We start from the raw sequence: 19,359 nt of genomic DNA on the forward strand, positions 1-19,359 counted from the left end.
AAAAAAAAAAGGGGGGGGGGGGGGGGGGAGGCTTTCTCCGTTCTAAATGCGTTGGAATGACCAGCTCATATACAATGATTTCACCTCGACATCTGGAATCTCTACATAAATGTACATTGGTGACTGTACTGCCATCGCTTTACCTCTAATCTACGAGAACGAAAACACTGAAATTCACTTCAGGTAGCATTTTATATCTCCAAACTTTCGCCAAATCTTCTGATATAATTTTAGAAAACTTCAATCCAAATTCCGATATTTAATTCAGGTGATATAGACTATACAACAAAAAGATCTAATCGCTAGACCAAACACTCGTATCATTTGTCGAATTAGACGATGTAAGAATTAACTAATACTAACATGGAAACGTATACCTTCTTGCTGGTGAATAGGAGCTCTTCACCTCGCTCATTCCGCCAAGAAGTAACTTGTCCTCCGTGCAAGCTAATCTGAATTGGCAAAGGGTAAACAGCCATACAAGGAAATCGTTACAACACGAGTTAAGTAATAGCATCAATGAAGTTCTTTGTAATCGATCGGAGATCTAACAGATGATTTAGAATCATAAAATCATTACTTTTAATTAAACGAACAGATCGGTTTAGAGATTCTAACCAGAACAGAGGCACCCTGAGGGTTGCGAAGCGTGACCTGATTCATCCCATTCGAATTTTTTGTCACTTCGACCGATGCTTTATGATCCCAGACAGGTGCATACTGCCCCATTTTCTAAAGCACTAGGTCTTTCTTGGCTCTCAAAACCCTCAGAATAGCCTCGAAACCCCTTATTTATGCTATTTGAACGCGAAAAACCATCAATGCCAGTAAAATGGATGGGACAAAAGCCTTTATTCGGTTTGTATCTACTACCTTAAACACAATCCTCTCTGGAATATTTTGTAATCTAGTGAACCTCAAACGTAATCCAAAATTTATAAAATGTACCTTACCACTACCCCTCAAAATTCAATGTACACTTGACTCAAAAAATCAGACTTCTAATTTGTAATAACAACATAAACCAACATAATATGACATTTTGCAAAAATACTCAAAAGTACACTATTGTCCCAGCCTAAATTCACGCCAAGAAAATGTGACGTTTACCTAAGAAAAAACCAGCTAAAATCTTGTAAGTAAATGAACAAACAAACCAACAAATATACAAGAAAACTTTAACTGCACTACAAACAAATTTCTAATATAGCAAGTATAAATTAAGCTCAAAACTTACATAAGCTCAAATCTTGAGTTCCAAAAATTGAAAACAAAACAAGATTGGGGAAAGGCAAGCAGTGTCTTCCTTATTACTCCATAACACCTCAAATTTTGAGGAACCCCATTTGAGAAAACTATCAAGATAGTGTAAATATTCCAGAAATTTCATAAAGATAGCATTTTTACAACCTCAAGAATCATCCCAGTTCAAGAAAGCAAGAAAATATGGCAAATACAAAAAGGAAGAGGAAAAATCTGAACTTTATGCAATGCATCAAAATGGGAATGTAATACAAACAAGAAAAAGATGTTATTGTTGCATTAATTAACAATAACAAAGATTTTCAAGAACTGAACAAGAATAGAAAAATAAAACCTGGGGTTTGCAGAAAAAATTAATAGTTTTTATATTATGTGTTGGAGATAGAGGAAGCATAAGTTGTTGATACAAAGATTTGGTAGAAAGGCATATTTGGGGATTGTGACACTTGAGTTTTAAATTTAGAGAGGCTGCTTGAGGTGGAGAGAAGTGGCACTGGCAGGTGTGTCATGTGTGTGTTGTTCAATTTTGTTTCTTTCATTTTTTTTCTCCAAGATTTATGCGATGACATGTAAAGGAGCTTGTTGTGTAAATTTTCTTTTTTAGGAAAAATAATAATATACTATTAGGATCATAGGGTTCACGGTTTGAATAAAAATTAATTTATATTGAAGATCGAATTAAGTTGATTTTATTTGGATTTGATATTAGGTTTTCAAGAATAAAAAAATTAAAAATAACAAAATTGAATCGATAAATTATAAGCATATATTTTGTTATTATTTATGCACAATATATATTTTTTAAATAATTTTAAGGGATAATTTCAAAGACCTTCCTCTAGGTTTCGCTCTATTACACTCACCTCCTCTATGGTTTACGACATTACGTCTACCTCTCTTATTTTCATTTTCTTGTAACTATTCTTTATATATATTTAAAATAAATACAAAATAATTTAGATTTGATAATTTTACTCTTCTATATATTAATTTCTTCGTATTAATAAATTTTATATAAATAGAAAATAACTCATTTAACAAATACTTTAAAAATAAATCAGCACAAAATTTGTTTCGAAATTACAAATTCAATTGCTTCGAGAAACTAACAGTTTCCTCCATTATTGACCATTCATGCAAGCTTAGATCTAATTTTCAATGATTTGTCTCTATTTCTTGGATCATCTTCTTAGCTTGTGAAAATGTTTAACTAGAACAAAATTTGATCGTTCATATTGAATTTCACTCTTGGGAAGTTCATTTTTATCTTCTATTTTTGAAGAAATTATTGCCCAAAAATGATGGATTTTTGTGGGAAAAATCATCAGTGAATTGGTAAAGGTGAAATGGAGATGAAAGAGGTATATATGTATTCGTGATTATTTACTTTTTAAAGTATTTGTTAAATGAGTTATTTTTTATATATAATATTTGTTAAGATGAAGATTTAATATATAGAAGGGTAAAAATGTCAAATTAAAATTAATTTATATTTAATTTAAATAGGTTTAAAGAATGGTTACAAGAAAATGAAAATAGGAGAGGTAGACGTAATATCATAAACCATAGGGAAGGGGAGTGTTATAGAGCAAAACCTGGATGGAGGTCTCTGAAATTATCCCTAATTTTAAATATCTTATACTCTATATTTTCATCAAAATGTATTTATAATTTTATTTATGATAGTAAAAACGTCCAACACGAAAACATTTGTCTTATTGGTTTGATATATACGGGTGTCTATAGCAATTCTCGGTGGGATTACGAATGACATTATCGCTTTCTTCTAAGTCAAATGATTATTCACAGTAAATCAGTGATCAAAAGTTATGTATTAGTCGTTAAAATGACTTTTCGTTTTGAATGAATAGTTGTCTTGTATTCCTCTTTTGAATGAATCGATTTTTTTTATGTATAGTTAATGACCAAACTAAACCAAATCGTAACTGATTACAATTAAAACAGTAAATCTATATTATAATTTGTTTGGTTTGATTTTGATGATATGAAAATCAATTAAATTGGTTCGATTTTGATTTATATCAATAACCGTGAACATCCTCACTTGTCTTAACAATTCAGAATAAAAATCTCAATAGTATATAGTAGATTATGAATAAGAAGGGCTTAGAGCCAAAGAGAGATTAAAAGTCTCGGTTGTTTTCATTAAGGTTAAAATGTCTTAATTTGAGCAATATCTGAATAATTAAGGTGTTATTTTTTAATTTGAATCATAAATAATTAAGATTATTTTTTTCAACATTTTGCATATGTATACTATATACATTTGTAAATATAATAAATTTAGAATTCAAATAAAAAAGTAATTAGATATTAGAAAAATATTTAAATATAAAATAAATTATTATTTTGTATTTAAAAAATGACAAGTGATAGTGGAGATGTGTTGTAGTGATGGTATCGGTGATAGTTGTGATGGTGAATTTGTTTGATGTTAGTAAGTGGTGGAGGCCAAATATTGTTTGATGGTCAATGATATGTTGGTGATAGCAATGAGCCGCGGTGCTAGTTGTGATGATACATCGAGTTGGTTAGAAGTAGGAAATGGTCATAGTGATGGTAGTGATTGACAGTGATAGTTCGTGACAAACTTATATACTAAAACGGGACACTTGAATATGCTATCTCTTAATAAAAGTAGATATTTTATGTATATGTTTTTTAAATTATGGAGTAATTAGCACACATAATAAAAAGGTTAAATAGTGCATTTGGTTGGAGATCAATTCTCATTTAACCTCTTTTTTCCTTCTTGTTTTTTTTAGTGATGCACCATATTCTACAAATTTCAGATTCGTAAATGGAGTGAAGGAGGCAGTGGCAGTGACGATGACATCGATGAAAGTACGTATAATATAATTATAATGATTGAGATGGTGGGTGTTAGTGTGACATTTTAATATCAATGAAAATATGTCATATGTATGTAACATTATGTATCATGTTATGTCTATTGGTGGACATATTTGTGCGTGCCTCTTTACTCTTGATCAATTGTGGAAGAAAGTGGTCATTAGTTGTTAGTAACTTATGGAACTACCAAACTCTTCATTTTACCCATTATTCTACCTCTTTATTCTTGTAATGTATGTAACCTATAGACCATTCACTTTCCCGATTAACTACCCCATTATCTTCATATTCATTAGAAGGAAGATTTCACGATCTCCTATAAATAGTGATCGTCTCCTTTGAGTTGTAGACAACAAGAAATGTACATGAAAATATAAAGAAAAAAAGATTAGTATTATATTGTGTATATTGAGTTGATATAGTGAAAGAGAGAGTTGAGACAAAGAAAATATTATATGTCTTCAACTATATTCACTATATAAAATGGAGTAATTATATGTTGAAATATGTGTTCTTTTTGTGGAGCTTTGGACTATTCAACTAATCCGGAGTTGTTTAAGTTGTATGATGTTGTTGAGCTGTTGTATCCAGGAGGAGACAAGTCAAGAGTAATACTAATGGATCAGTGTAAATTATGTGGCAGTGGGTTGGAATCTCCTTAAAGAGAGCGAGATATCCGCCAATCAGACTAATGATTTATTTATTCATTTTTGTCATTTTTATTTTCAATTGTAATTTATTGTATTTGTGGTACATCACACTAACAATAGGTGTGGTATCAACTGAAAAAAATGGTTGGGAACAGTGATAGTATTTAGTAGTAGTTGTGATGACAAAGATAGTTGGTAGTGATGACTGGCGGTTGGCAACGATAGTGGCGGCAACAATGACTGCAATGACAAAGATGTTAGTAGTGGCTAGTGTTGCAGATAGAGTAAGATAGAGTAGCAGTGAAAAATTATCTACACAAAAATACCTTCCAATGAAATTAAGATTTTATTCAAGATCTTAATAATTAAAACTCATTCAAGTCAAACATTTGTTTAAATCTTAATGTAAGCAAATACACTAAATACCTAATAATTTAAACTTCTATTAAGTGCAAATAAATAAGGTCTAAAACTTATTTTACAAATCTTAAAATTGTTATTACGTTTTGACAAAAGCACATATTTGGATATAGGCATTGGTCAAACTACGCACACGAGCGAGCTTATGATAATGCTAAAATAGTCTGAATTTAAGTATGATTGAAATTCGTACATTTCTACCTGAAATTCAAGAAAAGTGATAAACTCCAACAATATGTGTATGAAATTGATTCAAAAATAATTGAACTTTTTGCTATATGTGCCTAAATTCAGTCATATGATATGTCAGATATTTTCTCGATCAAATTTAACTTCACGCACAAACATGTATGAAATTATTCTGAAGTAAATAGAATTGGAAACTTTTATGCATGGTAGATGTGGCTTATATAGTGATTTCAAAATCAAGTATTTGTATACTTCGACAGTTAAAGAATAAGAGAACTTGATCTTTATGTGGACTCTTTATATATTACTACTAATTTAAATTGAATTACATTCAAATATATGTAATTGAATTTTATACATTATCGATCTTGAATTCTAATTAGGTTATTTTTTTAGTTCTTTTTAGAACTTTCCAAGAAAAAAACATAAAGCAAATTAAAATGCACCTTTAACTTTGATCATGTCACTCAAAGTTTTTCAAAGTGAAAAAATGATAGGGGAATGATATATTTGATGCAGAAGATAACAATGAGACTTTCTATGAATCGATAGATATTTTTTTTTATATATATATATATATCTATATATATATATAAAGCAATATCATTTGGAACAATAAAAAGTTATAGTAGGATAGTAGGTATTTTTTCATTTTTAATTAAAAGTTTTCGTTCAAATTTTAAAACATAGTTGCTTTATTAAGCCCTGCAGGAAAAATGCAAACGTTATATGTATCTTAATCAGATTTTACAATACAATAATTTAGATGTCCTAAAATAAATACGTACATTCAGACTTCAAATAAAAAACCTTTTTAACAATTTATAAAACTTTTAATTAGGTGTAGTTATAATTCTAGAAATTCCACAATAGAAGCATGAGTCAAATTTTGTGCTTCATAGTTAAGTTGGTCAAAATGACAATTCTGTTTTGGAAGTAAAGTGAAAAACGATATAAAATCCATTTCAATCCAATTTTCCAAATACTTTCTCATGTAGGGTAAAAGAAAATGAGCTTTCACTTAACAATATTCTTGCATCTTAAGCTAGAGAAATACATAAAAGATGGAGCCTTTTTTTTTAAAAAAAATAAAATAATGGTGGTGTGTATTCAATTTTTTCTTATTATATATGTATGGTAACAAGTGAGGTGACCAAACGATAAAATTATTAATGTTGAATTGCTAGTAAAACTTGATTGAAATAACTAGTGAAAAAAGTGAGTATTGCATGAAGTAGAGTTCGAGAGTTTTAATTTACGAAACTTTTAAATAATAGCTAGTGACTATTCAAAAGAGGAAATACATAATTATACCATCAAAGTAAAATCTATTTTTAAAAAAAATATTTTAACTTTGCGGGAGTTCTAATACCCTCTTAAACAATTTTAAAGTATTGTAAATATTCCATTTTTTAACTATCCTCAATTGCAAAAAAAGAAGTGTAATCATGCACCAGTTTTAATTTGCCACGTATTAATTTTTATATTTCTTATTTTATTAGTTTCTTTTTCTCTTTCTTTATTCTCTTTCTTCTTCTTCATTAATCATTACCGTCCTCTGTTCTCTTTCTTCATTCTCTTTCTTCTTCTTCATTATAACCAAATTCTTCACGTACTGTTATTTTCTTCAATTTTTCGGATAGTCTTCATCACGTCACTATTATTTTATCATTTTCATCATTAATATTATCAAATTGCTGTTAAATCAAAAATAAAATTATAAATTAAAAATTAGTAATCATCTCCAATCTACAGTGTCCTTTTCAAAATTACAACAATTATGAAGCGAAACACCATTACGATGAAGGCAATGGAATACTATAATACAAATCGAAGAAGTTTCTTTATTTACATGCTAAAGAACTACATAACAATTTATTTTATTTTTTTAACAAAAGGAACAATGTTATCAAGGAGGTTTACAATTATTACTATATTAAAAAAAAAATAAGATCAAAAGAAGAAAAAGGAACAAAGAGAAGCAAGAAGATAAGGAAAGAAATGAGCGAAGTAAATGGGTCTCTAGAGAAAGGATAGTTTGTTCTTTGAAAAAATTGGGGAAGAAGATAATAAAATTAAAGAATTGAGGAAGTACAATAAAATAAATAAAAGAAAAGAAAAAAGAATATTACTAATTAAATAAATGTATAAATAAATATTTGTTTACTTTTTGATTCAGCTCACTCACTACCAAAGAGTGAACTACACTCTACATGCCATGTAGGCACGTAATGGGACGATAAATTTATTATAAATAACAATAAGGAGGTACTAGGACTCTCACAAAGTTAAAGTATCTTTTTATAAAATAGGTCTTACTTTGATGGGGTAATTATGCATTTCCACTATTCAAAATTGTGATTATGATGTGATACAAGTGAGGGATAGAGAGATATTTATCAAACATAAACCCCACGTTTTGTATAAATTTCGTCCCATGATGATTTATATATACAAATTGTTATTGTTACATGTAGGACTCTGTAATCACCGAGGGAAATCGTGAATCCTTCATAAATGGTTACAGTTTTGAACTTATCTTGATTGTTAATTATGAGGAAGTTTTGGACCATGAGACTTCAAAACAAAATCAACAAAAATAACGGATCCAAACCTTTTAGGAATATAGATAATTTTACCGCACAAACTCATATACTGAAATAGATATCATCTTAATTAATCGTGTTATGTCTTAAATATGTCATTAAACTTTTAGAAAAAGTTTATTTATGCCATCAGATAAAAGTTTGGCTCATTTATGTCATTACTATTAAAGAAAAGACTTATTCATGTCATTATTTTTTAACGGTGATTTTGCAAAACCATTTTTGACACGTCATCAATTTTTTAAATAAAAAAATCATAATTCTGAAAAAAATTGAAGTAAGTTTTTTTTTTAATTTTTTTTATTAAATAAACTGATGAAGTGGCCGAATTATAATTGGCCACATCATCGAATTTTTTAATAAAAAAGTTAAAATTCTGAATAAAAATTAAATAATTTTTTTAATTAAAAGAATTGATGACGTGGCCGAATTATAATTGGTCACGTGTCAAAATGGTTTTGCAAAATCACCATTAAAAAATAATGGCATAGATGGGTCTTTTTTTTAACGCTAATGACATAAATGAGCCAAACTTTTAACTGATGACATAAATAAGTCTTTTCTGAAAGTTTAATGGCATATTTGAGCCTTTTCCCTTAAATATTTAATAAAGATTACAAGTATTAAACTTTAACAAAGATTACAAGTATTAAACTTTAATAAACTTAAACGACAAAAACTATTGAAAGCATACTTTAGGGACTATTTTGAACTTAAGTCTCAAATATAGGGAGCAACATTGTCATTTTCTCATATACAACTTTTGGTTTTTGAAGATAGAGAATGGATGAATAAGAAAGCTTAAAGAAATTTTCTCTCCGTTGTAAAAGAGAGCGACTCGCAGAAGACCTTACACAGCAACAGCAAAATCCCATCCAATAATGGCGTCGATTGCAGCAGCTTCTACTTCCATGGCTTCTACTGCCGTTTTTACTACTCATTTATCACTTTGCTCCACCGCTAAAGCCGCCTCATTTTGCTGCTCTGCCCTACCTTATCTTCCACCCCGTGTTTCTGCTTCAGCCATTTCTACTTCCTTCAAATTCTCAGGTACTTTTTTCTGGAATTTTTGCTTTTCTCGAACTTATTTTGTTTTGTGAGTATTCTCTGCAATTTCAATTTATGTGATGCTGCTAATTTTTTGTGATTGTTTCAAAATCAAAATGTTTGCTATCATTTGATTTTTGTAACTTTTCATTGTCCTAATTTCGAGTAGTAGGATTAACTTTTAGCAGGTCATTGTTTTGTTCCATTTTTAGTTTTGTTATTATTACTCACTTAGGGTAGTGTATTAGTAAAAATAATGCATGTATTAGTTTTGTGTATTAGTAGGGTCGTTCGGCAGAGTGTATTAGTAAAAATAATGCTTGCATTAGTTTTGTGTATCAGTAGGGTCGTTTGGTAGAGGGTATAAAAATAATGTTAAATATAGTGTATTAGTAATGCTCGCAAATGCTGTATTAGTTATGCTTGCATAAATTATTGCTTATGCGTAAATTATTTCTTATACATTGTTTGGTTTGATGTATTATAAATAGTATGTATTGTATACAAATATTTATTTACAAATCCACAGTTATGGTGGAAAAGATGTAAAAGTACTTTTAAGAGGTAATTGGGTCTCCAATAATGCTAATAGATGTATTAAATCTAAATCCTTATAAATCCATGGTATTAGTATTATACTCCACAATGCACAATAGAGTGTATTAGTTATACATAACATGAACAAGGGATACGGGTGGTTTGTTAGGCGTATTAGAAAAAATAGTGTGTGCATTAGCTTTGTGTATTATATCATGATTGGTATACTTTTTTAGCATATGTATAATTATACACTGTTTGATATTAAAGTATGTATAGCTAATACATAGAAACCCATTGCAAAAGGTTTTAATGCATATATTAGTATGGTTAAAGACACATTTGCCCCTCTAACTTTTTTCACGTCATTTGCACTATATTTGTGGAAGTTAATTTTGTATACAAATATTTTTTTAAGTAATTATGCAATGCATGTTATTTTTAATACGTCAAACCGAATAGTGCATAAGAAATAGTCTCAGCATAATTAATGCAATCATAGCTAATACAAGCATTTTAGTAACTTATTTCGATTTTACTATTAGGTGATGTTTTATTTGCTAAAGTTATCGTATTTTTTATGGTGTTGCTAATGTTCTCCTCTTCATTCTTTTCAACACGATTTCTTTGCTACTATATTTGATTTGCATTCTTTTTTTTTATACTAGTCGTGTTTGTTTCTTTAGCTTGATCATGATGCATTTGGATTTGGACTATTTCACCACTTTTTTTCTTGTTGTCATTGATCATCAACTCTCTTAAATTTCCTCTCTGGTCATCGTGTTCTTGGTGTGGGTGTTGGGATATGAACTCCATGGATGAAAAGAAGTAAAATTTCGATTTGGTTTGGATGGATGGGGATGGGGGGTTTCTTATAGAGAAAAGATGCTTTCGGTGATTATATATATCATATATGTAGGGGTTTGGCTATAAAAAGGTAGATTCTACCGAGGGAATATAGATCGTAAAAAGGTATTTTTTTTAGAAAAATCTACACCCATTCTATTATGCGAACTCTACACTTACCCCCTTGTATTGGATTTAGATTCTGCCCACCACTATTTTTTTTGATATATTTTATCAAATAATTTATGTTTTTTTATTTATTTATGAGTTTTAGAAGATAAACATTTCAAAATTGTTTGTTCTTTTTAAAAATATAAGTTCTCAAACACGTGCAATACACGTGTAATACATGTTATATAATATAAATATTTTAAAAGTTCAAGAATTTGAATGAAATTTTTTAGTCCAAATAAAATATAATGTTTATAATGCATGCTTTAGCATTGTGTATTACTAATCCATGTGTGGTACACTTCTTCAACATATTTATAATTATACAGTGTTTGGTATTAAGGTATGTATCACTAATACATGAAAATCCATGATATAATATGGTGCAAATGGTTTTAATGCATACATTAGTACGGTTAAAAATACAATTGTCCCTTAAAACATTTTTCACATCATTTTCACTATATTTGTGGAAGTTATTTTTGTAAACAAATCTTCTTTTTAGAAATTATGCAATTCATGTTATTTTTTATACATAATAGTGCATAAAAAATAGTCTCAGTATAACTAATGCAATCATAACTCATGCAAGCATCTTAGTAATTTTTTCTTCTATTTTACTATTAGGTGATGCTTTATTTGCTTCCGTTACGTATTTTTTTATGGTATTGCTAATGTTCTCTTCTTCATTCTTTTCAACATGATTTCTTCACTACTTTATTTGATTTGTATACTTGTTATTTTTATACTAGTCGTGTTTGTTTCTCCAGCTTGATCATGATACATTTGGATTTGGACTATCTCACCACTTTTTTTTTGGTTGTCACTGATCATCGACTCTCTTAAATTTCCTCTCTGGTCATCATGCTCTTGTTGTGCGTGTTGGGGTATGAACTCCATTGAATGAAAAGAAGTAAAATTTAGATTTGGTTTGGATGGATGGATGGATGGGAGTGAGGGGTTTCTTATAGAGAAAAGATGTTTTGAGTGATTGTATATATCATATATGTAGGGGTTTGGCTATAAAAGGTAGATTCTAGTGAGAGAATGTAGATACTAAGGAGCTATTTCTTTTTACCCTTTCATAAATCTACACCCCTTGTATTATGCAAACTCTACACTTACCCCTTGTATTGGATTTGGATTCTTTCCACCATTTTTTTTGATATATTTTATCAAATAATTTATGTTTATTTTTTATTATGAGTTTTAAAAGATAAACATTTTGAAATTATTTGATCTTTTTTAAAATATTAGTTCTTGAACACGTGCAACACACGTGTATTCCGTTCTATATAATATAAACATTTTACAAGTTCAAGAATTTGAACGAATTTTCTTAGTCCAAATAAAAATACAATGTTTGTGTTGCATGCATTAGCTTTGTGTATGACTAATACCATGTATGGTACACGTTTCAACGTATGTATAATTATACACTCTGTTTGGTATTTAGGTATGTATAGCTAATACATGGAAGTTCATATAATATGGTGCAAGGGGATTTAATGCATGCATTAGTACGGTTAAAAATATAGTTGTCATTTTTCCCTTAAAACTTTTTTTTCACATCATTTTCACTATATTTGTGGAAGTTATTTTTGTAAAGAAATATTCTTTTTAGAAATTATGCAATTCATGTTGTTTTGTATATATCAAACCAAATAGTGCATAAGCAATAATCTCTGTATAACTAATGCAATCATTACTAATACAAGCATCTTAGTAATTTAATTTTCGATTTACTATTAGGTGATGTTTTATTTGTTTCAGTTATTGTATTTCTTATGGTGTTGCTAATGTTCTCTTCTTCATTCTTGTTAACATGATTTCTTCGCTCTTTATTTGATTTTATGTACTTGTTATTTTTATACTAGTCGTGTTTGTTTCTTCAGCTTGATCATGATGCATTTGGATTTGGACTATTTCACCACCCTTTTTTTTAGTTGTCACTGATCATCAACTCTCTTCAATTTCCTCTCTGGTCATCATGTTGTTGTTGTGGGTGTTGGGATATGAACTCCATTGAATGAAAAGAAATAAAATTTAGATTTGGTTTGGATGGACGAACGGATGGATGGGGGTGGGGGGTGGGGGGGTTTCTTATAGAGAAAAGATGCTTTCGGTGATTATACATATCATATATGTAGGGGTTTGGCTATAAAAGAGTGAGGGAATATAGATCGTAAAGAGGTATTTTTCTTTTTTTTTTTTAAAAAAATCTACACCCCTTGTATTATGCGAACTCTACACTTACCCTTTGTATTGGATTTAGATTCTGTCCACCACTTTTTTTTAAATATATTTTATCAAATAATTTATGTTTATTTTTTATTTATGAGTTTTAGAAAATAAACATTTCAAAATTGTTTGTTCTTTCTAAAGTATAAGTTCTGAACACGTGTATTCCATGTTATATAATATAAATATTTTAAAAGTTCAAGAATTTGAGCGAAATTCTTTAGTCCAAATAAAAATACAATGTTTATAATGCATGCATTAGCATTGTGTATTACTAATACCATGTGGGGTACACTTATTCAACATATGTATAATTATAGATTCTGTTTGGTATTAAGTTATGTATCGCTAGTTCATGTAAATCCATGATATAATATGGTGCAAATGGATTTAATGTATACATTAGTATGGTTAAAAATACAACTGTCCCTTAAAACCTTTTTCACATCATTTTCACTATATTTTTGTGGAAGTTATTTTTGTAAGCAAATATTGTTTTAGAAATTATGCAATTCATGTTATTTTTTATACGTCAAACCAAATATTGCATAAGAAATAATTTCCGTATAACTAATGCAATCATAACTAATACAAGCATCTTAGGAATTTATTCTTCGATTTTACTATTAGGTGTTGTTTTATTTGCTTCAGTTATCGTATTTTTATGGTGTTGCTAATGTTCTCTTCTTCATTCTTTTCAACATGATTTCTTCGCTACTTTAGTTGATTTGTATACTTGTTATTTTTATACTAGTTGTGTTTGTTGCTTCAGCTTGATCATGATGCATTTGGATTTGGACTGTTTCACCACTTTCTTTTTGGTTGTCACTGATCATCAACCCTCTTCAATTTCCTCTCTGGTCACCATGTTCTTGTTGTGGGTGTTGGGATATGAACTCCATTGAATGAAAAGAAGTAAAATTTAGATTTGGTTTGGATGGACGGATGGATGGGGGTGGGAGGTTTCTTATAGAGAAAAGATGCTTTCGGTGATTATATATATCATATATGTAGGAGTTTAGCTATAAAAAGGTAGATTCTAGTGAGGGAATATAGATCGTACATAGGTATTTTTCTTTTTTTTTTTAAAAAAAATCTACACCCCTTCTATTATGCGAACTCTACACTTACCCCTTGTATTGGATTTAGATTCTGTCCACCACTCTTTTTTCTTTTTTGATATATTTTATCAAATAATTTATGTTTTATTTTTTATTTATGAGTTTTAGAAGATAAACAATTCAAAATTGTTTGTTCTTTTTAAAAATATAAGTTCTCGAACACGTAACACACGTGTATTTCATGCTATAAAATATAAATGTTTTACAAGTTCAAGAACTTGAACTAATTTTCTTAGTCCAAATAAAAATACTATTTTACAAGTTCAAGAACTTGAACTAATTTTCTTAGTCCAAATAAAAATACTATGTTTATGTTGCATGTATTAGCTTTGTGTATTACTAATACCATATGTGGTACACTTTTTCAACATACACTCAGTTTGGTACTTAGGTATGAATAGCTAATACATGGAAGTTCATCATATAATATGAAAAGGTGCTAACTTGTACACTAAAGAATCTGATGTGCTTGTTGCTATCCTGTCGCAATGATAAAAAATTATTTACACATTTGTGATGACTTGAGTAGAAGCTTAAATCATTTGGTCTTAAACTAAAATATTGTTATACCTTTGACTGGGGAAGTTTTTGAGAAGCTAAGAAAGTTTTTCCTTCTGGTTTTGTAAAATCAGAGTTTGATCGATACTCATGCAGTATACTAGGCCTTTTAATTCTGCCATGCCTTGGTTTTTTTTAGCTTGCCTTTGGCCTAATTTACTGTGAGATTGGCTTGTTTAATTCTTTGGGTATGATGTCTTATCTTATGGCTGAAATACTGATTGACACAATTTGGTGCAAGTAACTCTTGTCATTTTACAGTTAGCTCATGTACTACTTAATTTTGATATAGGAGCTTCATATATCATGTGTTACTTCTGGTCTTTGATGTAGTTATTCAGTGGGTATTGTCCTTAGCTGCTTTGCATCCATTGCTATCTTAGAATTGACATCTGAAGCACTTTAAGGCTCCTTTCATCAAGGAATATTGCATCTGAAAATGGATAGCAACTCATAATTTGCCATTTCTTTCTCCAAAACTAAATAGGAATTTATTAGTATATATGGATACCTTTTCTGCAATGAAGTAGTTACTAGCCTTTTCTACTTTCCAATATCCTTTTCGATGAACTGAGATTTGATAATTTAACCTAGTTTTGGTAGATTCAGTAAGTACTTTTCATTTGTGCTTTCAATTGTTATTGAAATTTAAAGAAAAATCATGCTTCTTACCAAGGGAATAGGGTATCTTCGCAGTGTAAAGGAGAACCTCATTCACTGTGATGAAATGACTTTCTGTTGAATGGCTTAAAGTTAAGAGTACATCCCAGTCTTTACTCTAATGCACATTTTGTGCACAAATATTGATGTTTTAGTACCTTAAAGTTAAGAATACCAATGCCAATGATCATGTTTCATGGACATTGTGATAATACTGTGTATGTAAAACCAAAAGTTTGCAGTTAATCCCTGGCAAAAGCTGGAATTCTTTTCTACCTAGATTATAATGGTTTTATGCAGATAAGGTCCAGAGCGAATAACAGAGAACCTCTTGTTGCTGGCTTAACACTATTACTGACATAGTTACATTAAACCTTAAATACAAGTGACGATCATTGTATAAGTATGATGTTTTCTCTTTTCAAAGATAATACTTGCTCCTGTTGCTGTGCTTATAACTTATGTTAATGTCCTGTAACAGAATCCAAAAGGTCTTCGCTCCTCCAGGTTAAAGCATCTTCATCTGAAGAAACTTCTGTTGATACTAGTGAATTCATAACAGAGCTAAAAGAAAAGGTAAACTGGATTGGATGGCTTGTCACCTGAGAAACAATTGCATCTTCTTTGCTGAAAGTAATAGAGTCGTTTGGTAGTCGATCTCTCTTTTGTTGCATCTCTTGGAGGTTGACAAAGATCTAAACCTTGTTTTGTAAACAGTACATCACCATAGAGTGTGAGTTACTTATTCCTGCAAAATACTTATAGAGCACTACTTGTCAGTTTGTTACATATATAATGTCTTGAGGCTTTCTTCAATTAACAATAGGAGTAGATCATTGAAGTGAAACTCTATTAGTTAAATAGGACCATGTGATGATAACTTTGATATTAGATTTAGTGCAACCATAGACTTCTTGTTCTTTTTACCTTCATTAGAGTTCTCTTCATAGTTTTATCTGCTAAGGCTCTCTAGTTTGGGGTATGTAGTACACATTTTTGTCAAGTTGGAATATTTTCAAATGGAGATAATGTACATAAAAATACAATTAAATAATTATTAGAGATGCATTTTTCTTTACTGATTGGAGTAGATAACTTTTCCTTTTGATACGAGATTAGGATTTATCTATTTTTATCGTTTTTATGTTTATAAACAAATTTGTTTATGTCTTAACTCACATTGAATATCTGTGTATTGATTACAGTGGGATGCTGTTGAAGACAAGACGACAGTGCTACTTTACGGTAGTGGGGCAATTGTTGCAGTTTGGATATCTTCAATTCTTGTTGGTGCCATCAACTCAGTTCCTCTAGTAAGTAGATCAATGGAATAAGATAATTGTTTTACTTTATGACTGCTATAAGACTGTTCTGAGTCGTTTCCCTGCTATAGGTTTCTGAATTTTCATTTGTATGACAGACTGAGATCCTGTCTTTAATAGACCTCTTCTGTGATTTCGCCCAACCATCTGAGTCACTAATGTTTCTCCCCTTTCTGCAGCTACCGAAAGTCTTGGAGTTGGTAGGACTTGGATATACTGGATGGTTTGTCTACCGCTACCTTCTCTTCAAGGTAAGATTGCAGGATTAGGTTTCATGTTCTCTTAACAATTCAAAATTCTTCCACAATTTTTTTTTAAAATACTTTATATGTCATCTGTCAGTATCTTTATTTTTGAAGAGTGTGGATCATAGATGTTTTTATAGTGGACCATATAGTCTTGAAAGCACAATCTGAATATCCATTCGGCCACGCCTTAAAAGGTTGGCCTCAGGTTGCCACAATGCATTCATGGCCCGATTTTCTAGGTGGCCTGCTACCTTATTGTTTCCCATGCAGGTGTGAATTAATCTTCATAAACATTGTATTTTAGCAAGTCCATCCAGTTTCAAGGGGTAGTGTCTGTGGGTGAACCTATCTTAAGCTAAATTAATAAAAAGGGTGCTACGGCTTGGTTCTGATATCTCCCTCTACATCACATTCCTCCACGGTAACTCATCCTGTCGAACCAGCCAAAACCGAGATACTTCAATCTTCTCACTGTGCTGTCTATTTCAGTCTTATGGAGCATCTCTTAACCATGACAAATCTGAATTTAGCATCGATATGCCAACTAACATTTCTGCAGTATTCCCTGTTGGTCTGTAGTGTATCTCATATTGTGAGATGAAACGACCATGTGCATCATGAATAAAATGTTCCGAGATTTTGAAATAACTACACAAAAAGAATACATGACTACTGCAGAATTGTGGTGGTGTTTGCATGGAGATGCAACAACTTACAAGAGATTTGAATTTATTTGTTCTTGCTTACAGTCAAGTAGAAAAGAATTGGCGGAAGACATTGAGGAATTGAAGAAGAAGGTTGCAGGAAGTGAATAAATGCATATAGTTTGACGTCAAATTCACGGTGAACGAATTCCAGCACCAATGCAAATGAACTGTAAGTTTCTTGTACAAGAGGCAAATGTTCATGTGAAGTAAGAGTAGGTTTTGATGTATTTTTATTTATCTTAGCAAATCTTCAAAAGAAAATTCTATGTTTCACTTTCATTTGATAGTGTTATAAATCATAGTCTGTTTCTGCATCTTGTTACACCATATTGTTTTCTGTAAATGAGGCTGTCAGTTAAGCCCCCGAGGTCTAGCTCGAGTGGCAAAATGTGGAGGATTTGTAGCTTAGGTCACAGGTTCAAGCCCCAAACCATGCAAAGCGAAGCTCAGTATTTAAGTGGAGAATGGTAGAGCAACGGACGCATTATCTACCGAGTTTAGAAGACTGTGATTGGTCTAATGGGCGGGTTGCATGCAGATTTCTCGGTTATAAAAAGAAAGGTTGTCAATTAAGTGCACAAGGCAAATGAATTTTTGAAATGTAGTACATGGTTATTGCCAAAAATCCAATGCAACAAGGCTTTGGAGAGGTTGTTTTCGATAGAACCTCAGGTCAGATATTACATTCGAAGCAAGTATGAAAAATGAATGTAGTACGAGGCTTTAGAGAGGTTATTTTTGACAGATCCTGAGCTCAGGAAGCATATTCAAAGCATATATGAAAAATGAATATAGTAATGAAGAAGTCATGTTGAAAATAATGTAGAAAAAACCCATAGTAATAACTATTGACATGATAATAGAAGCAAAGAAACACGAAATAACTAGTAATAATAAAAATCTAAGAATTTTATACTATAATTAAAGCATGAAGACCTTTAGAAATGTTGATTGATTTGTTTGCTCTTCATTAGAGGACTTTATAATTAACAAAATTGTCACTTTACTATTTTTCTCGAATAATTATTATCTTGATATATTAGAACTTTGTAATTAATTAATCTCTTACATGAAAATACCTTCTCCAAATAAGATTCGTGTGCCATCTACAACACTTCTTTTTTGTCACTATAAAATAATTCTCCTTTTACGTTGAGGAGTTCCTTTTGTTTGTTGCTAAATCTTATTAATTTTGTACACTTTCAATTTCTTTTGGTCCATTTAATGTAGGACACTTTTTAATTGCGGAGTGTTATTATTATTATTATTATTATTATTATTATTATTATTATTATTATAAGACAAGACGAATTATATTAGGAAATCTTTTAGCACTTTAAACTCTTTTAAAATTAGGATTTCTTTAGATATAAAAAATAAAGAAGGAAAAAACTACTAATCAACTCTTTTGAAATTAGGAGTTCTTAGAAATAAAAAAGAAGGAAAAATATTCATACCATTTACGCTTTATAGTTTAAAATAATTATATTTTATCTCACTAATTAATAATTGCACATCAGATTTTAAGTTAAATACATGTATATTTGCTTTCACATACATTCTCAAATACAAATATATAGGGAGAGCAGAGAGAGAGAGACGGCGAGACATGTGAATTCATTGGTATACAATGTACCTGGAACAAATTGCACTTATTTAACTCATTTATTCAAAATACATATATCTAAGGATCGAAATATGACATAAATAATAATTCTGAAAACACATAAGAAGACACGTAATTAGATTCTAAACTAATGAAATTTATGTTTGTTTATTAACTTGTGAGGGACTTTGATTGACAAGTTTACAAAGATAACATTCATTTTATCATTTAAATAAACATTGATCTAATTTAACACTAATATTTTTTTTTCTAATAATTTGATTTTATATATA

At 30.0% G+C, this 19,359-nt stretch overlaps 2 protein-coding genes across 2 annotated transcripts in view; one reads left to right on the forward strand and one right to left on the reverse strand.

Annotated features, from left to right (window-relative positions):
• The window catches only part of LOC107032365 (putative glucose-6-phosphate 1-epimerase), a 6,747-nt gene extending 4,943 nt beyond the window's left edge, over positions 1-1,804 (reverse strand). Inside the window, exons 1-2 of the mRNA XM_015233961.2 lie at positions 619-1,804; positions 378-452 (exon numbers count right to left, since the gene is read on the reverse strand). Coding sequence (XP_015089447.1) covers positions 378-452; positions 619-729 — 186 coding nt within the window. The 5' untranslated portion in view covers positions 730-1,804. The remainder of the gene's footprint in view (positions 1-377; positions 453-618) is intronic.
• A 6,978-nt stretch (positions 1,805-8,782) lies between these two features.
• On the forward strand, positions 8,783-17,782 carry LOC107002672 (protein CURVATURE THYLAKOID 1A, chloroplastic-like). Its single transcript, XM_015200801.2, has 5 exons — positions 8,783-9,052; positions 15,665-15,759; positions 16,389-16,496; positions 16,685-16,756; positions 17,503-17,782. The coding sequence occupies exons 1-5, from the start codon at positions 8,884-8,886 to the stop codon at positions 17,566-17,568; spliced, it is 510 nt and encodes a 169-aa protein (XP_015056287.1). The 5' UTR covers positions 8,783-8,883; the 3' UTR covers positions 17,569-17,782.
• Positions 17,783-19,359: the final 1,577 nt, after the last annotated feature.

Source organism: Solanum pennellii, chromosome 10 (genome assembly GCF_001406875.1).
Source record: "Solanum pennellii chromosome 10, SPENNV200".
Taxonomy (NCBI): Eukaryota; Viridiplantae; Streptophyta; class Magnoliopsida; order Solanales; family Solanaceae; genus Solanum; species Solanum pennellii.